This window comes from Chiloscyllium plagiosum, unplaced genomic scaffold (genome assembly GCF_037043375.1).
Source record: "Chiloscyllium plagiosum isolate Xiang-an unplaced genomic scaffold, Cpla_swu_hap1 HiC_scaffold_30, whole genome shotgun sequence".
In the NCBI taxonomy this organism is placed as follows: Eukaryota; Metazoa; Chordata; class Chondrichthyes; order Orectolobiformes; family Hemiscylliidae; genus Chiloscyllium; species Chiloscyllium plagiosum.
In genome coordinates this window covers 32,642,163-32,661,511 of record NW_028270168.1, presented here as the reverse complement: position 1 = coordinate 32,661,511, position 19,349 = coordinate 32,642,163, and the positions used below count along the sequence as shown (strand labels likewise).

The 19,349-nt window shown below is 40.6% G+C and overlaps 1 protein-coding gene across 3 annotated transcripts in view; it reads right to left on the bottom strand.

The window, feature by feature from the left end:
* Positions 1-13,493: 13,493 nt before the first annotated feature.
* The window catches only part of cnr2 (cannabinoid receptor 2), a 30,096-nt gene continuing 24,240 nt past the window's right edge, over positions 13,494-19,349 (bottom strand). For all 3 annotated transcript variants that reach the window (XM_043717169.2, XM_043717167.2, XM_087976870.1), the window contains one exon: positions 13,494-19,073. In XM_043717169.2, the coding sequence (XP_043573104.1) occupies positions 17,815-18,924 (1,110 nt within the window). In that variant the 5' untranslated portion in view covers positions 18,925-19,073 and the 3' untranslated portion in view covers positions 13,494-17,814. The remainder of the gene's footprint in view (positions 19,074-19,349) is intronic.

The following is a 19,349-nucleotide window of genomic DNA, read 5'->3' as shown; positions in this document are numbered from 1 at the left end:
GCTAGGGGATTAGCTATTTCCTATTCGGCTAGCTGGAAACAACAGAAGGGGGAACAGCAACGTCTACTTGAGACGCAGCTGAAAGCTGGTGAGGTGGCACATTTTGCAAGGCCTTTGGTGACCAAGCTATAGCACATCACGGCCCTTCAGGCTGCCTTGAATTCAATACTTACACTAACTGCAAAGAAAGAACTTGCTTTTGCTAGACAAAGGCTGTTCAAGTATGGGGATAGGCCAGGAAAGTATTTAGTGTATCTGACTAGGAAAAAGCGTACTCCCCAATCCATTACTGCAGTTAGAAACAGTGCACGGGTCCTTACATACGATGCCAAAAGGATTAATGAGGCTTTTCGGAGTTTTTCCTCTGAATTATATCAGTCTGAAGGTTGCGAGAATGGGAGGGCCAAGATGAAAACCTTTTTTAAGAGCCTGGACCTCCCAGGGGTAACCTTGGAACAGGCCTCTGTCCTTAATGCCCCCTTGACAGTTCAGGAAATACAGGAAGCAGATAGACAACTTCAGAGTGGGAAAGCGCCTCGCTTTCTAAAATGATTTGGATGAGAATATAGAAGGCATGGTTAGTAAGTTTGCAGATGACACCAAAATTGGTGGCTTTGTAGACATTGAAGAAGGTTTTCTAAGATTACAAAGGAATCTTGATCAAATGGGTCAATGAACTGAAAAATAGCAGAGGGCTTCAATCTGGATAAATGTGAGGTATTGCATTTTGGTGCAAAACAAACAAGGGTAAGGCTTGTACAATTGAGGGTAGGGCCTTGGGTAGTGTTTTGGAAAAGAGGGACCTAGGAATACAGGTAGATAATTCTTTGAAGTTTGTGTCACATACAGACAGGGTGGTTAAAAAGGCATTTGGCACACTTGCCTTCATTACTCAGTCCTTTGAGTATAGGAGTTGGGAAGTCATGTTGAGGTTGTACACAACATTGGTGAGGCCACTTCTGGAATACTGTGTCCAATTCTGGTTGTCCAGTTAGAGGACGGATATTATCAAACTGGAGAAGACTCAGAAGAGATTTACCAGGATGTTGCCAGGATGAAAGGTTTGAGTTATAAAGAAAGGCTTGATAGGCTTTTTTCACTGGAGCTTAGGTGGTTGAGAGGCACTCTGATAGAAGTTTATAAAATAATGAGAGGTACAGATAGGGTAGTTGTCTTTTCCCTAGGATGGGGGATTTCAAGACTAGAGCACATATTTTTAAGGTGAGAGGAGAGAGACTTAAAAAAGACATGAGGCAAATGTCTTACACAGAAGGTAATTCGCACGTGGAATGAACTTGTGGTGGACGTGGATACAATTACAATATTTAAAACATTTGGATAGATACATGAATAGGGAAGGTTTGGAGGGATATGGGCCAGGAGCAGGCAGGTGAGACTAGTTTAATTTGGGTTACGTTCGGCATGGACTGGTTGGACCGAAGGACCTGTTTCTGTGCTGCATAACTCTATGACTATGAGATTGCTTCGAGAGGTGAGGGGATTGCCTTGAGATTAAGCAGTTTTGTGCCAATATTCTCAAGAGTCTAGAAGTATGAAAGGGGATCAAATTGAGTCATATAAGAGGCTAAGGGGGGTTTATAAAGTAGAGAGGATGTTTCATCTTGTTGCGCACGCTGTAACAAGAAGTCACAGTTTTAGTATAAAGGCAGCAGATTTAAAATAGGGATGATGACAAGAAACTACCTCTCTCCAGGAATTGTGAATCTGTTGAATCCACTACTCAGAGTGCGGTGGATACTGAATAAATTTAAGAGGAGACTGGCAGATTTTTAATTATTAATGGGTTGAAAGGTTATGGACAGTGAGTAGGAAATTGAGTTAAGGTCTTGGTGAGATCAGTCACGATTGTACTGAAGTCAGAGCAGGCTCGAGGGGCTGAATTGCCTGCTCCTGCTGCGAGTTCTTGTAAGTTGCACCTCAAAGACTGCTGGCTAATCCACAGGCTGGCAGCACTTCATTTCAAGCATCACTGGAAGTGGTCACCCTTGTTTATACTGCAGGCGGTCCCAGAGCAGTCAGAATGAACAGGACCTGGACTGCAGGTACATTCGTTATGCTCACCGGGACCAACCTGGTAGGTGCTGATCAGGTAAGTGGAGTGGGATAATTGTGGATGCTTCGGTGGGGATCTTTCACCATGGGGAGCCCTTACTACCAGTGGGGGAGGTGTGGTGGGGCAGGGTGGGGATGAAATGCTTCTGTGTTGCACAGGATGCCCAGTTCGGAAGACCCCACTGTGCCTGCAGGAAGATTGCCAGATTCTACTGGGCAGCCTCTTAATTGAGCACTTAAGGGTTTAAATTGATCCCAGGGTGGAAAGGCTATCTTCAACATTCTCTCCCCAACTTCATCAGGAAAAATCAGGAAAGCAACCTTCACCTTCCCTCCTGACTTTACAGCCACCCAGCCATCCATTCTGCTCTTGATGAAGATGAGGAGGGACATGGAGAATTAAATTCCTCCCTTTGAGTGTTCTCAATACTTCAAAATGGCAAATTGGCAAAGACAAACACTTTTGGGTGAAGCACACCAACACCATTTTGGTGATGGTAATAACCTGTGCGCAATGGAGCAATCAGCTCATGTTGCCTTTTTGGGGATCAAGACTCCAGCCAATCCTCTTTTTCAATCTTGCACATCTGAACATGAATTCAACAGCGCAAAGGATCTCCCCTGATGCTTTTGTTCTTGTAAATACACTTATTAGCAAAAAAACTTTTTTTTGACTTTATAAAAATGTAAAGTTATTGAAATATAATAAAATACCAATATAAATTTTAAAAAACAATGTTCGGTACTGTATACTAACTAATATCCTACTGTATCATACAAGACAAAATCATCACTGTGCAAAACAACACCAATAAATAAGTAAGTGACGAATAAAACAAAAAAAACAACAAAAGAACACAAAAAACAATGCTCGGTACGAAGCTCCCAAACAAAAAACGGGAGAGTTGTATATACAGCCGTATTCTCTCAGGAGACCCTCTTCCAGGGCCCAGGGCTTTTCAAATAATACTTCCTCTCCCAGTGACCTTTCTTTCTGGGCTGAGGAATAGTTACTGGGGGATTCCTAGTCCTCCCTTTTCATTCTATTTAGTTCTTTTTCACCTGTCCACCAGATAGTTGGACTGAAGGCCCAAGTGTTTTCATTGTGTTGAGAACAATGTAAAACACTTTACTTTATATTTTGGTGTGATAAGAAGGGAAAGACAACAAGGTTAATCATTTTTAAAATTTCATGTGAGAGTTTGGGGCTTTGATATTGAGGACTCTTGTCACGACAACAGAGGAACCCTAAAGTAGTTACGCACATATTGAACTTTTAAGAAAAGCTTTTAAAAATGGAATTCTAATATGGAAGTGAAGACTTCACAAACCTACAGAAGAGGAATGGTTGGTGTCTCACAAGATAGTTGGCATTTGTTTAACCAGCATGGTTAGGATTGCAATATGTGCGTAACTACTTTAGGCTACGATATCCAGCCATATTGAGCCTGGATCGTTACCTGTCCAATTGCACACAAAGGACAGCAGGGAACTCAGTTGATACCTCCTGATGTCTGGGAAATCAACTCCTCCCCATCCTTGAGGCAACTGCAATTTAGTAAGTTTGATGAGGGGCTGCCAACGATGCCAGACAAAGGAACTAAACCAACCCATAAGTTTCCGCAACGTTGACAAACAAAAGAGGACACAGAACCGATCCCTGTGGAACACCACTGGTCACAGGCCTCCAGTCCAAAAGCAACCAATACTCTCTGTCTCCTGCTGTTAAGCAAATTATGTATCCAATTGACACCCTGAATACCATGTGACCTAACTTTACTAATTAGTCTACATACGGAACCTTGTCAAAGGCTTTATTAAAATCCAAATAAACATCATCTACTGCTCTGCCATCTTCAATCTTTTCCTCAAAAACTTAATCAAATTTATGAGACACCGTTTTCCTCACACAAAACCATGCTGACTACCCTTAATCAATTTTTGCCTCTCTAAATGTCCATAAACCTTATCTTTCATATCACCTACAACAATTTACCCACAATCGAAGTAGGCTCACAGGTCTATTGTTCCCTAGTTTCTCCTTACAACCTTTCTTAAACAAACGTACAACATTAGCCACTATCCAGTCATCAGGCACCTCACCCATAATTATAGATGATGCAAATATTTCTGCAAAGGGTCTCGTAATTTCCTTTTTTAGTTCCCACAATGTTCTGGGATGCATTACATCAGGACCCAGAGATTGAGCCACCTTTATACTCTCTAAGACCTCCCAAAATTCCTCTTCTATAATGTGAATTGTTTTTAAAACATCAAAATTTGTTTCTCTGCATTCTCTAGACTCCACTTCTTTCTCCACAGTAAAAACTGATGCAAAACATTTATTTATTATCTCTCCTATCTCTTAGAGTTCAACACAAAAACAATTTCCTTGATTCTTAAGAAGTCCTACCCGCTTTTTAGTTACCCTCTTGCTGTTTATGTATTTGTAGGATCTCTTTGGATTATCCTTATCCTTATCTGCAAATGCTATCTCATATTCCCTTTTTGCCTTCCTGATTTTTGTTAAGAATACCCCCAACACTCTTTATATTGAAGAGATTCAATTGAACCAAGTTGTCTATGTCTAAAATAAGATTCACTTTTATTCTTGACTGGAACCTCAATATCTTTATTCATCCATTATTCCTTAGTCTTACTAGCCTTGCACTTCACTCTAACAGGAATGAAATGCCTCTGAACTCTCATCATCACACTCTTGAACGCCTCCCACTTGTCAGACCCCCTCTTACTTGCGAACAGTCTACTCCAATCAACTTTTAAAACATACCATTAAATTTTGCCTTACTCCAATTAAAACTTTAACTTTTATGGAAGGTTTATCATTTTCCATAACCATTTTGTAATTAATATAATTAAAATTGACATGTTCTTCTCACATTCAGAACCTTCCCCATCAATCTTCCATTGCAATTACATCCCTCCTCAAGTAAAGCGACCAAAGTAGTACACAATACTCCAGGTGCGGTCTCAGCTCATACAGTTGCAGTGACACTTCCCAGCTTTATGTTCTATTCCTTTAGCAGTAAATGCCAAATCCCATTTGTTTTCTTATTTACCTGCTGTATGTACATGCTACTTTTCCATGATCCCTGCATGAAGGAGCCTAGATCTCTCTGCACTGAATAACTCTAAAGTTTCTCTCCAGCTGGATAATAAATTGCTTTTCTGTACTTTCGACCAGAATGGATAATCTCACACTTATCCATATTAAACTCCACCTACCAAATTTTGGTCCACTCACCTAATCTATCTTATTTCTTTATTGCAAATTAGTTTTCCACCTATTTTGTTATCATCTGCAAATTGGCCTATAGTACCTTCTAAGCTTGGCAGCACTTTAATCACAGCAGCATCATTGTAAGTGGTCCCCCATCTTTATACTGCAGCATACTCCAGAGAGTCATTACTATAATTGGGCTTCAGAACTGAACCCTGTGACACCCCATTAGTTGCATTTTGCCAACCAGAAAAATGGCTCATTTATCCCGATTCTCTGCTGTCGGTTAGCTAAGCCTCTATCCAAGCTAATAAGTGACTACTAACCTCATGTGATCACAGCCTGTATATTAACCTTTTGTGAGGCACCTTATCAAATACCTCTGGAAGTCTATATATATATCCACAGGATTCCCATTATTCACTTTGCCTGTTACATCTTCGAAGAATTCCAGCAAATTAGTCAAAAACAATTTATTCTTCATAAAACCACACTGACTCTGATGGATTGAGTTTCGATTTTCTAAATGTCCTGTCATTATGGAGTCATAGAGTCATAGAAATGTACAGCATGGGAACAGACCCTTTGGTCCAATTCGTCCATGCTGACCAAATACCCTAACCTGATCTAGTCCCACTTGCCAGCACTTGGCCCATATGAGTCATCGAGTTGTACAGTACATAAACAGATCATTTGGTACAACTTGGCCATGCTAACCAGATATCCTAAATTAATCTAGTCCCATTTGCCAGAATTTGGTCCATTTCCCTCTAACCCCTTCCTATTCATGTACCCATCCAGATGCCTTAAAATGTTGTAATTGTACCAGCCTTCACCACTTCCTCTGGCAGCTCATTCTGTACACACACCACCCTCTACATGAAAGTGTTGCCCCTTAAAACCTTTTTATGTAGAATCATACAGTCATAGAGTCATACAGCATAGAGAAAGACCCTTTGGCCCAACTAGTCCATGCCAAACATAATCCCAAACTACACTAGTCCCAGATGCCTGCTCCTAACCCATATTCCTCCAAACCTTTCCTATTCATGTACTTATTCTTTTAACCATTGTAATTGTACCCACATCCTCTGCTTCCTCAGGAAGTTCATTCTACACGCAAACCACCCTCTATGTAAAAAAAAAGTCCCTCATGTCTTTTTAAAATTTCTCTCCTCTCACCTTAAAATTGTGCTCCTTAGCTTGGTCTTGAAATCCCCCATCTGAGGGGAAAAAACAACTATGTTTAACTCTATCAATACCATTCATTATTTTATAAACTTTTATAAGGTCGCTTCTCAACCTCTTACACTCCAGTGAAGAAAGTCACATGACATCCCAGCTTCTGTACTCAATGGATTGACCATACCAAGCACCTTCTTCACGACCTTGTCTACCTGTGACTCCACCTTCAAGGAACTATGAAGTTGTACCCCAAGGTCTCTTTGTTCAGCAAAACACCCCAGGACCCTACCATTAAGTATATAAGTCTTATCCTGATTTGCCTTACCAAAATGCAACACCTCACATTTATCTAAATTAAACTCCATCTGTCGTTGCTCAGCCAATTTGTCTATCTGTACTCTAAGATAATCTTCCTCACTATCCAGTACACCACCAATGTTTACGTCATCTGCAAATTTACTAACCATTCCTCCAATATTCACATCTAAATCATTAAAATAATTAAGAAAATATAGTGGACCCAACACCTGCAGCACACTGATGGTCACAGGCCTCCAGTCCAAAAAACAACCCTCTATCACCATCCTCTGTCTCCTACCTTCAAGCCAATTTTGTATCTAATAGGTTAGCGCCCGCCCTGCCCGGATTCCATGTGATCTAACCTTGTTAAGCAGTCTACCACACGGAACCTTGGTGAAGTCCACATAGACCTCTCTGCCTTCAACAATCATCTTTGCCACCTCTTCAAAAAACTAAAATCAAGTTAGCCAGGCACGATTTCCCATGCACAAAGCCATGCTGACTATCCCTAATCAGTCATGGCCTTTCCAAATACATGTAGATCCTGTCCCTCAGAATCCCCTCTACCACCTTATCCACCACTGACATCAGGCTCACCGGTCTATGGTTCCCTGGCTTTTCTTTACCACCTTTTTTAAATAAGGGCATCACATTAACCGCCCCCCAATCTTCTGGCAACTCGCCCATGGCAATCGGTGATACAAATATCTCAGCAAGGGCCCAGCAATCATTTCGCTAACTTTCCACAAAGTTCTGGGATATACCTGATCAGCTCCTGGGGATTTAATCACTTTTATGTGTGTTAAGACATCCAGCATCTCCTCTGAAATCTGGATGCTTTTCACGATATCACTGTTTATTACTTCAAATTGTCTAGCTTCCATTTCTCTCTCCACAATAAATACTGATACAAAATATTTGTTTAGTATCTTACCAATCTCCTATGGTTCCGCACGTAGACAGCCTTGTTGATCTTTGAGGGGCTGTATTCTTTCTCTAGTTACCCTTTTGCCCCTAATGTATTTGTAGAATCTCTTTGGATTTTCCCTAACTCTATTTTCCAAAGCTATCTCATGTCCCCTTTTTGCCCTCCTGATTTCCCTCTCAAGTATACTCGTACTGCTCTTAAACTCCTTCAGAGATTCACTCGTCTGTCTATACCTGCCATATGCCTCCTCTTTTTTCTTGACTAGAAAGTTCAGTCCATATTCCTTATATATTGCGCATAGAATAATAGAATTCTCACAGTGTGGGAGCTGGCCATTTGGCCCGTCGAGTTCACACTAACCCTCCAAAGAACATCCCACCTAGACCCATCTCACCCCACCCTATCCCCAGATCCCCAAATTTCCCATGGCTAACTCACCTAGCCTGCACATCCCTGGACACTATGGGCAATTTAGCATGGCCAATCTACCTAACCTATACATCTTTGCACTGTGGGAGGAAATGGAGTACTTGGAGGAAACCCACACAGACTGTCACCCAAGGGTGGATTCAAATACTGGTCCCTGGTACTGTGAGGCAGCAGTGCTAACCACTGAGCTACCATGCCACCCTCATGAGCAGCTGTTTTCTGGAATACATTATTCTGGCTCAGTTTATCAAAGGTCAGAATCCAAAATGATCATTTAAAGAGAAAGTTCAAGCTCCAAATAATTTACAATTTATTCAGAGATTGTCCTTCCAGTATCCTGCTCCTGGCACTGCAACATGTTTATAATTTTTGCAGCAGAAATGTTTCAAAATAAATTACCCCAATTAATTCATAATCCATTAAAGCACCAGTTTTCAATATATTTTTCATGTTGATTGCACAATAACAATATGTAGATCTGTTGACAATCAGAAACATTGTTCAACCCATCAAACTTCAAAACAAAGATCCAATCAACTTCAAATATTGTAAGTACATATCATAAGGCATGTTTCTTATTATGCAACAATGACTGCAACATATTTGCAACACTTCTGGCAAATAGTTAATGTTAAATATTAACTGTATTGTAGAAATCATTAGTAACATTGTGTTACTCAACCATGATATTGTGGCCAGTTGTTGGTGGAAGCATTTCATGGGAACCTAGGAATATTGTTGAAAAGCTGTGAAATAACTCCACAAAAGCTGGTATCCTGTCACCAAGTAACCCCTTATTTACATGTGCATAGTACATGACACTGACCCAGCTAGCACAAAGCCAGCTCCCAGAATGTTTATTTTTTAAATTTTCTTTTTCCTTTTTCTCTTCTTTCTGAATCTCCTGTTTATATGTCAGCCAGGGCTCCCTGATTGGACAAGGTTAACAGCCTCAATCAGGAAAATCGTATTCAAAGAGATCCACCTCGCGGACCTCGTTCTACATGCCTGCCCCTCTAAGTCCTGGAACATAGGCCTGTTGTTTTTCCTATAGCTTCCCTTGGGACTTTTCACACCATAGAACATAGAACATTGAACATTACAGCTCAGTACAGGACCTTCAACCCACAATATTGTATTGAGTACTGATCTTAATCTAAGATCAACCTAATCTACATACCCCTCAATTAACTGCCGTCCATGTGCTTTTCAGGTTCTACTCTGCCTCAGAAATGATCATGTACCGGACCATAGACTGCCTCTTGCGCCCAGAGTGACATGGCCAAAACTCACCTTCTTCTTCAGATGGTAAAGCATTGAGGCTGCAACATCTGCCATGCCCATCTTGTCTTCAGAGGTTTCTTCAACACTAGGTAGAGGGGGAGATCCCATGGGAACTGCCTTTTTGGATGTTTTGAGGAACCAGGTTTGTTTTGCTCCTGCTCCGTGTGCAAGGTTGCAGCTTTCATGTGGTCCACTTGCGTGTTCTGGACCACTTCTCCTACCCGAACATTGGATATCACAGGACCTGACCTCACATCGACCATGCCTCTTACTCATTCAGGGCCATCCCAGTGGTTCCTACACCAAACTTCATGTCCTTCCACTCTCACCTATCGGAGCCTTCTGTCAGACATTTGCATTCCTGATGCTGTTTCACCGTCACCCAAGGAGTGAGAAGATCAGATTTAACCTGGTGTGGACTCTTCTCCCCATTAGCAATTCTGCTGGAGCTATCCCTATGGTTGCAGGAGGGGTGATCCTATAACCAAACAGGAGCTGGGAAAATTTGGTATCGAGTGAAGCTGAAGGCTGTTTCTTTAAGCCAGTCTTCAAAGTTTGGACAGTTCTTTCCACCAGATCATTGGATGATGGATGGTATGGAGCTGTCCTGACATCCAATTGCCATTTGACTTTAGGAAATACTCAAGTTCCTTGCTGGTAAATGATGGCCTGTTGCCTGTGACTAACTCCTCCGGGAGTACGTGTATTGCAAATGATGCTCGCAGCTTTTCTATCGTGGTCCCTGTATTTGACAAATGAACTCTGTGCATGTCCAACCACTTTGAATGGGTGTCCACAATGGCTAAGAACATTGAAGTCATTAAACAGACCTGCATAGTCGACATGTAACTGGGTCCAGGGTTTACTCGACCATTCCCAATAATGTGGGGCAGCTGCTAGTGGTAATTTTTGCCTTTGTTGGCACTCTGGGCATTGCCCCAACAATGTGGCTATGTCGACATCCAATCCTGGTCACCAGATATGATGTCTCACCAACATCTTCATTTTGGAAACTCCTAGATGACCCTGATGGATTTCAACCAGTATCTGACAGTGACCTTTGCTCAGGACAATCACTCTTGCACCCCATAATAACATGCCACCCTGAATGGTGATCTGGACTTGCCAAATCCAGAAAGGTTTCAATTCCATTTGTGTTGGCCCTTTTGTTTCCCCAATCACAACCAACTGTTTTAGGTTTGTCAGGATGGAATCTTTATGTGTCCACATTCTGCTATTGTTAGCGGTGACCAAAAGGGTATCCAGAAAGTTTACAACCAGAGCGGACCCTTCCAATGGCAGCACCACCAGTGGTGTATCCGCCAGTGGGAGGCAGCTCAAGGCATCCATATTTGCTGCTTGACCTCCCGGACAGTGTTCAAACTTGTAATGGTGCACACTCAGAGTAGGTTGAATCCAACCTGAAGCTATGGGCAGCACAGCTTTGTCCTCTTTAAGTAACCCTAACAGGGGTTTGTGGTGTATTGCTATCGCAAATTTACATCGTTAAAGGAATTGGTGGAACTTTCTCACACCGAAGATGACCGCCAAACCTTTCTTCCCTATCTGGGCGTACCTTCACTTGGCATCAGCCAAAGTCTGGAAAGTACCTGTCTATGCTATCAGGCATTCCTCTCCACTGGGCCACCAGTCAGCCAATACTGTACTGCACAGTGAAGCATCACATGTAAGCAGCACATCTCATTTGGGATCATAGTGGGTCAACACCTTAGATGATGATAGCTGCTTCTCCACTTCCCTAATGGCTTCATCTTGTCTACAAGACCATATCCACGACTGACCCTTTTTCAATAGTAAATGTAAGGATGGAGGCCAGGTTATGTATGATTTCTCTGTGATAATTCATCAATCCAAGGAAAGACCTAAGCTCTGGAACAGACGTGGGAACCAGGGCACATTTGATTGTTCTCACTTTATCTTCCAATGGATGTAACCCAGTCTTGTCAACTCTGTAACCCAGATAGGTCACTTTGGATGCCTGGAACACACATTTTTCCCTCCTAAGGCATACCCCTGCCTTTAAGCACTATATCTAATTTCTCTAAATGCTCTTTATTGGTCATCCGAGTTATTAGCACATCATCCAGATAAATGGCAACCGAGAGTAGACCTTGTTAAATTTTGTCTATCATCTGCTGGAAGATGGCACAGGCTGATGATACCCCAAAAGGCAGTCTCGTATATTGGTGTAAATCCTTATGGGTGTTAATTGTAGCATACTTCTGGGAATTCTGATCTAATTGCAATTGCAAATAAGCATGGCTCCTGTCCAGCCTCATGAAGGATAGTACCCCCTCCCTACCAGTGTGGCCTGAAATTCCTCTATGTGAGGGATTGGGTATTTATCCAGCTGTGAAAAGTAGTTCACCATTTGTTTGAAATCCCCACAAAGGTGAACCAACCCATCAGACTTCACATTTGGTATGACCAGTGCTGCCCATTCCGCAAACTGGACTGGTTTGATGATTCCCTCATTTTCCAGCCCCCTGATTTCTGTATCTACTTTTGTCCATAAGGCAAATAGCACTGGGCTGGCCTTGCAGAATCATGAAATTGCTTCTTGGTCAATATACAAGGTGGCCTTGGCCCCTTTGATAGTCCCTAGACCTTCCTGAAAAACATCTGGATATCTAATTAGGACTTCACTCAGGCAGCTATTTTTTAATTGAAAAATGTTGAGCCAATCAAGATGAATCTTTCTCAACCACTTCTGCCCCATTAATCTTGGACCTAAGCCTTTTATTCCAATCAGTAGTAATTGAACCAATTGCTTCTCATAAGAGACCAGAAACAAAGTTGTTTCCTTAATCTGTAGGGGTTGCCCAGTATTGGTTCTCAGCTCAGCTTAGGTCTTACACAAACTTAAGGGTTGGAAACCAGAGCAAATTTTGGTAAAGACTGGTTCTGCAATCACTGATACAGCCACACAAGTATCGACATTCATTAGAACTAGGCGATCTATTTAACCAATTATTTTGATTGGTTCTGATTTGGATATTGCTAATCAATTTACCTGTTCCAAACTAGTTGTAGGTGAACTTTCCAGGTTGTGCACTCTCCTGGATACAGGTCTCTTAATTCTCTTACTCGATTCAAACCTAGTGGGACTCTTTTGCTGTCTCAAATCCGCATACCATAACAATTACATGGCCTGCTGGCCTGGATCCTTGAGAAAATTTTAATCTTTAGCTGAGGCATGGCTTTATTTTGGGGTTTTGCTGTTCAGGAGATGTCCTGAGTGATGCGATGCAATTGCCTTCACTCAGGGGATGTTCCCCAAGCTCAGTTGGACTGACAAGGGTGTCCACGTCAAACTACATATCCTGTAGCTCATAAGCTCTACTTGCTGCACTTTCTAATGTCAAAGCCAGTTGTAGTGCCTACTGAAGTCCTACTGGGCTTCAACTGTTAGGCGCTTTTGCATAGTCGCATCATTAATCCCACATACCAAACAATCTCTCAGCCTCTCACTTCGGATTAAACCAAAATCATGTGCCTCTGCCAGTCGTCTTAATCCTGTCAAAAATTCCAATTTGATTCTCCTGGTTCTTGAACTATCGAGTAAAATCAATAGCGTCTCAAAATTCGAGAAGTCGAAATATTCCTTTGCTGAACTGGTCAACTCTTCAAACGTTTTAGTTACTGGTGCCTCTGGGAAAGTTAGGCTCCTAATAACTGAAAAAGCTGCAGGTCCACACGCTGTCACGAGAATTAGGCATTGTTTTTCATCTGCCTTAATGCCCAGAAAAAAACACATTCTTTCCATATACTGGGCCCAGTCTTCAACAGCAGAATCAAATGAGTCAAGCTTCCCAAATAGCAGCATTATGCCAGAAATGCTTACCCCCCTCAAAGACAACTTGCAAAGGAATTTTTTCAGGGCGTATTTTCCTCTTGAATGCTAAACTCTTCAATTGAGCATAAAAAGTGTTGTCTCGGCATTAGTTAGCACCTCAGTGCCACCACAACTAGCGACAAAAGCTGTTAGCAATGCCACAACTGCACAGAAAATTGCAGACAATCCATGTTGTACTGTTTAATCATACAGTTATAGTTTAATTGATATATACAATTCACAAATGTCTACTACAAAGTATTTATTTTTTCTTTCAGAAGTAACTATTTAGACAGAACATGACTTTAGTTCTGTCTAGTTTACTGTATTCACTGTTCACAGTGTGGTCTCCTCTACATTAGGGAGACTGGGTGACTGCTTTACAGAACACCTATATTCTCTCTACAAAAATGACCTCAAGCTTCTAGTTGCCTGCCACTTCAACAGACCATTGTGTTCCCTAGCCAATGTTTCTGTCACAGGCCTTCTGGAGTGTTCCAGCAAACCTCAGCAAAAGCTCAAAGATCCACACCTCATTTTCTGCTTGGCGACCTGACAGTCTCCAGGATTCAACATCAAGTTGAATAACTTTAGAGCCTGAATCCATCCTTCCATGTCTTTTACCTACCGCACACCCAGTACTGTTATGACATGGGTTGCTTTTAGCAGAGTCACTCATTCTCATATACTCCTCGATCTATTATCACATTATATGGGATGCTTTCAGTACAGCTTGTCCATTCTCTTCTGGTCTTAGCACTTTTTATCACTTGTACAGCTTTTCTTCTATCCTGGCCTGCTATCCATTATCTCCTTGTTTACCTACCTCTTTCACAGCTCTCTATGGACGCCATCTCCACCTATTTGCTCACTTATCTCCTTTCCCCAATCTCCAACCTCACTTTCAGGTAGCATGGTGGTTCAATGGTTATCACTGCTGCCTTACAGTGCCATGGACCCAGATTTGATTCCACCCTCGGGTGATTGTCTGTGTGGAAACATTCTCATGTCTGCTTGGGTTTCCTCTGAGTGTTCCGGTTTTATCTCACAGTCTAAAGATGTGCAGGTTAGATGGTTTGGCCATGCTTAATTGCCCATAGCGTGTAGGCCAGGTGGATTAGCCATGGGAAATATAGGGTTACAGGGACAAAGTAGGGGGAGTGGGTCTGGGTGGATGTTCTTTGGAGGGTTGGTGTGGTCTCAATCAGCCAAAGGACCTTTTTCCATACTAAAGGGATTCTATGATTCAAAGTAAATACTACATTTTCCTAGTTGCTAATACTTCTGATGAAGAGTCACTGGACTCAAAACATTAACTCTGATTTCTTCCCACAGAGGCTGCCAGACCTCTGAGTTTCACCAGCAATTTTTATTTTTGTTTCAGGTCTCCAATATCTGCAGTTCTTTGTTTTATGTTACATTAAATGATTTTAATAAGGAGAGAATAGGGCCCCTTAAAGATCAAAAGGCCATCACAGGAGATGGGTAGGATACGAAATGAATATTTTACATTGTATTTACTATGGATAACGACCTGGAAGCTAGGGGTCTTGGGAAAATAAATTGTGAAGTCTTGAAATTGTCCATATTCCAGAAGAGGAAGCGCTGGAAGTCTTAAAATGCATAAAGGTACATAAATCCCTGAAACCTGATTTGGACTATCCCAGAATTTTGTGGGAAGCTAGGGAAGAGATTGCTTTGCCCCTTGCTGAGATATTTGTATCAATAGCCATGGGTGAGGTTTCCAGAAGACTGGATGGTGGCTAACATGGTGCCATTATTTAAGGAACGTAGTAAGGGAAGGCCAGGGAGCTATAGTCTGGTGAGTCTGACATCAGTTGTGCGTATGTTGTTAGAGGGGATTCTGAGAGACAGGATTTACATGCATTTGGAAAGGCAAGGACTGATTAGGGATAGTCAGTATGGCTTCGTGCTTGGGAAATCAAGCCTCACTAACATATTAGTTTTTTGAAGAGGTGACAAAGATGATTAATGAAGGCAAATGGTAGACATTGTCTGCATGGACTTCAGCAAGGCATTCAACAAGGTTCCATATGGTAGACTGTTAGCAAGATTAGATCACATGGAATCCCGTAGGAGCTAGCCGATTGGATACAAAATTGGCTTGAAGATAGGACTCAGAAGGGATGGTAGTGGGTTGTTTTTTGGACTGGAGGCCTGTGACCAGCAGTGTGCTGCAAGGATCAGTCGTGGGTCCACTGCTTTTTGTTATTTATGTAAATGATTTGGATGTGAATAGAGGAGGTATGGTTAGTAAGTTTGCAGATGATACAATTATAGTCAGTATTGCGTAAAGTGAAGAAGGTTATCTCAAAAGTACAATACAACCTTGATTAGATGGGCCAATGGGCCAAGGAGTGGCAGGTGGAATTTAATTTAGATAAATGTGAGGCATACTATATTTGTAAGGCAAACTTATTTGTAAGGAAGGACTTATTCAATTAATGGTAGGGTCCTGGGGAGTGTTACTGAACAAAGGGACCTAGGCATGCAAGTACATAGTTCCTTGAAAGTGAAGTTGCAAATAGACAGGGTGGTGAAGAAGACATTTGGCGCACTTGCCTTTATTGGTCAGTGCATTGAGTATAGGAGTTGGGATGTCATGTTGCTGCTGTATAGGACATCAGTGAGGCTACTTTTATAATACAGCATTAAATTCTGGTCCCACTGCTATAGGAAGGACATTATTAAACTCGAAAGGGTTCAGAAAAAATTTGCAAGAATGTTACGGGGATTGGAGGGCTTGAGCAATAGGGAGAGGCTGAATAGCTGGGATTTTTTTCCCTGGTGCATCGGAGGTTGAGGGGTGATATAGGGGTTTATAAAATCATGAGGGGCATAGATAGGATGAATAGCCAAGGTCTCTTTCCTAGCATAGGGGAGTTCAAAAATAGAGGGCATATGTATAAGGTTAGCGCAGTAAGATTTATAAGGGATGAGAGTGGTATGTGTATGGAACAAGCTGCCAAAGTGTTGGAGGCAGAAGGTATCTGGTTGGGTACATAATTGGGTACATAAATGGGAAGGATTTAGAGGGATATAGGCCAAATGCTGACAAATGGGACTAAATCAGTTTAGGATATCTGATTGGCATGGACAAGTTGGACTGAAGGGTCTGTTTCCATGCTGTATAACTCTGTGACTCTATAATTGCCATCTGAACAAAATATCACACTCACCCCCTGAAATACATGAACTAATTCACTTAAACCACATTAGTATATATTTTCCTGGTTGTATGCAAATGTGGAATAGGTAAAAATTTACATTGATGTAATTGTTGCATTTTATTTAATTGTTTCCTTCAATATTGCATGCAGATTATCAATAATGAGGAAGTAATGCTAATTCTTATCACTAGCTTCAATATAAATTGAAAGTAAAAGATAGCAGATCATTAATGGTCAGTTATGACTTGGTTTAACAAATGTACACATTATCTGGCCACCTGCAGTGGAACCTAGAAATTCTATCATAATGATGTTGTCACTGACAGACTGAACTACTCAATTGAACTGGTATACACAGTGATCTATAGGATGAAACAAGAAACTTTTTAGCTAAGTTGTGAAACATAAATATCATTTTCTTTCATCAGTCATAAGAACAAAGAAAAATGCTTCCGGTATTTACAAAAACCACAATTAAAATTCTTTTTCATAACATTATAAGTAATATATAACAAAAACTGAAGAGAAAATTTATACATTGCATTCGTGCTTCAATATGGTGTGAAATCATCAATTGCAATCAGATAGTAATTTTTCATTTGAGAACAATGATCCAAATAACAAATATTACTCTTTATCATATTCTCTTTTGTTAAATTCTGCAAGTTTCTTGCTATTGCAAATTTACAGAAAGGCATCTGTCTGTTGCCATTGTGCTATACATTAAAGATCCACAGTAAAATTTATGAAACATGGGCATATATTTTGATCACTCATTGGCAACTAATGCAATGTTCACTTTCAAACTGTTAATTAATTCGACCCTGAAATTATGAGCATGATTCTTTTCCATGAAAAGCTCACAAGCATGATGTTTGAATTCTCTAAATAGTTTTGGAAATGAAACAATCCTATTTGTCTGCAGATAGAAGTGCCATTGCTCGGTGCAATGGGACCAAGCTGTGCCTAAGATAGCATTTCTTTAAAATAAATCTGCAGTAACAATGTTCACAATCAATAACATTAGCTGCACAGCTCTTTTAATGTGCATAATTTGGCCTGTGCAGTGATTACCACAAGGTCAGCCAGGTGGACCTCATAGAATATGAATTCCCTATTAGGGCTGGTAACCTGGTCCAATCAGGGAGTTCTTGCTGACAGATATAAACAGGAGTGTCAGAGATTCTGTTCACTCTGAGGAAGCTGGACCAGTGTCAAGTACGATGCATGTGTAATTGAAGGGGACTTGGTAACGGGGGATACTGGTCTCAGTGGAGTTATCTTAGCCTGAATGTTTAGGATTCAGTTGAAGAATGATTTGATTCATTCAGAGATCATTCTTTGAATTGTCAAGATTGCATTGCTCAACTGAAGAGATGGTCACAATTGTATTGTTGTTTTTAAAATGTCCATCTGATTCTGTGCTGCCTTCCAGAGATGGTAGCTGCCTCTTGTGCCTCAACAAGATATTTAACAATACAGTTCGCATGTCTTTACTTCTTAGGGCATAAATGATGGGATTTACTGTAGAATTTAACAAACAAAGCATACTACAAAAAGCAAATACCTTTTTGGTGCCTTTGTTTACCTTGGCAAATACATCATATATCATCAGAGACAATACTGGAGACCAACAAGCAATCAGCACTATTAATATGAGACCCAATGTTTTGGCAAGTTTAATGTCCATACGTGTGTGGCCCATTTTTACTTGTCCTTTCCTTCCCTCTTTCTGTTTCTCCATGTAGATTGAATGAACGTGGGCTTTCCACAGAATATGTATATAGGCATAAATTATTAATACTAATAGGAAAGTTATAAACATAGTCCAGCAAGCTAAATAGCTTTCATCTACAAGAGGAAATAGCTCAGAGCATTGACATTGTAACTTAATGCAATTCCATCCCATCAAAGGAAGAAAAGCAATAAAAACAGCAACTGGCCACATGAATAGAAGGAAGGTCACTGCTTTTCGTCTCGTTAAAATTGTCCTGTATTCAGACGGCTTATGAATGCATATGTACCTGTCAATGGCAGTGAGCAGCAAACTGCCCACAGAAGCTGAGAAAGATGCAATGACACACCCAAGCTTAAATAAGAAAACATAATTTTCATCCTTGTGTTTGAAAACATGGAAGTCGACAAAACTGTACACAAAAATAATGCTTGCACAGAGGTCAGCAGATGCAAGGCTAGTTATAAACAAATAAGAAGGTCGATTTCGAAGTTGTGGAGTAAAGAATATGACACATAAAACTAAAATGTTCTCTATAATAGTAAAAGGCCCCACTGTCAAACATAATGCAGCAATAACCTTTCTTTGTTCTTCTGTCAGAATCATGAAGCATTCCATATCCATGAAATTTTGTTCACATTCCTTTTCAAGCGTTGCATTAAAAGAAGTAGTTGAAATTGTAGTTGCATCACTCTCATTCATTTTTGAAGCAGAATATCTTTAAAGTGTTAATTCTTAAAGATCTTCTTTATTTCTTATGGTAATTGATATGGTTAAGAATCATTCACGATGAATGTAAGAGCTGAATTTTCGAAGTTCCTTACTCTGTTCAGTGAATTCCGACTTTGTACCTAAAAGAGAAAGATAATATTTTGACTGATAATTGACAATTTTTATAATATCTGATTTTTGTAATTATTAAAAATACATATTGAGGGAGTAGAATCTTTTCTATTACTGTTTTGATATCTAATATTTAGCAAAATGAATGAATGATCATTTTAGTCCTAGAAACTTGAAATATTTCTAAGAAATCATTGACATTTAGGTTCACTGACTATTTCATGGCATTCCGATGCAGTTTTTAAATAGCTTTTAGGAAAAGTATAAATGTCACAAGGATGTAT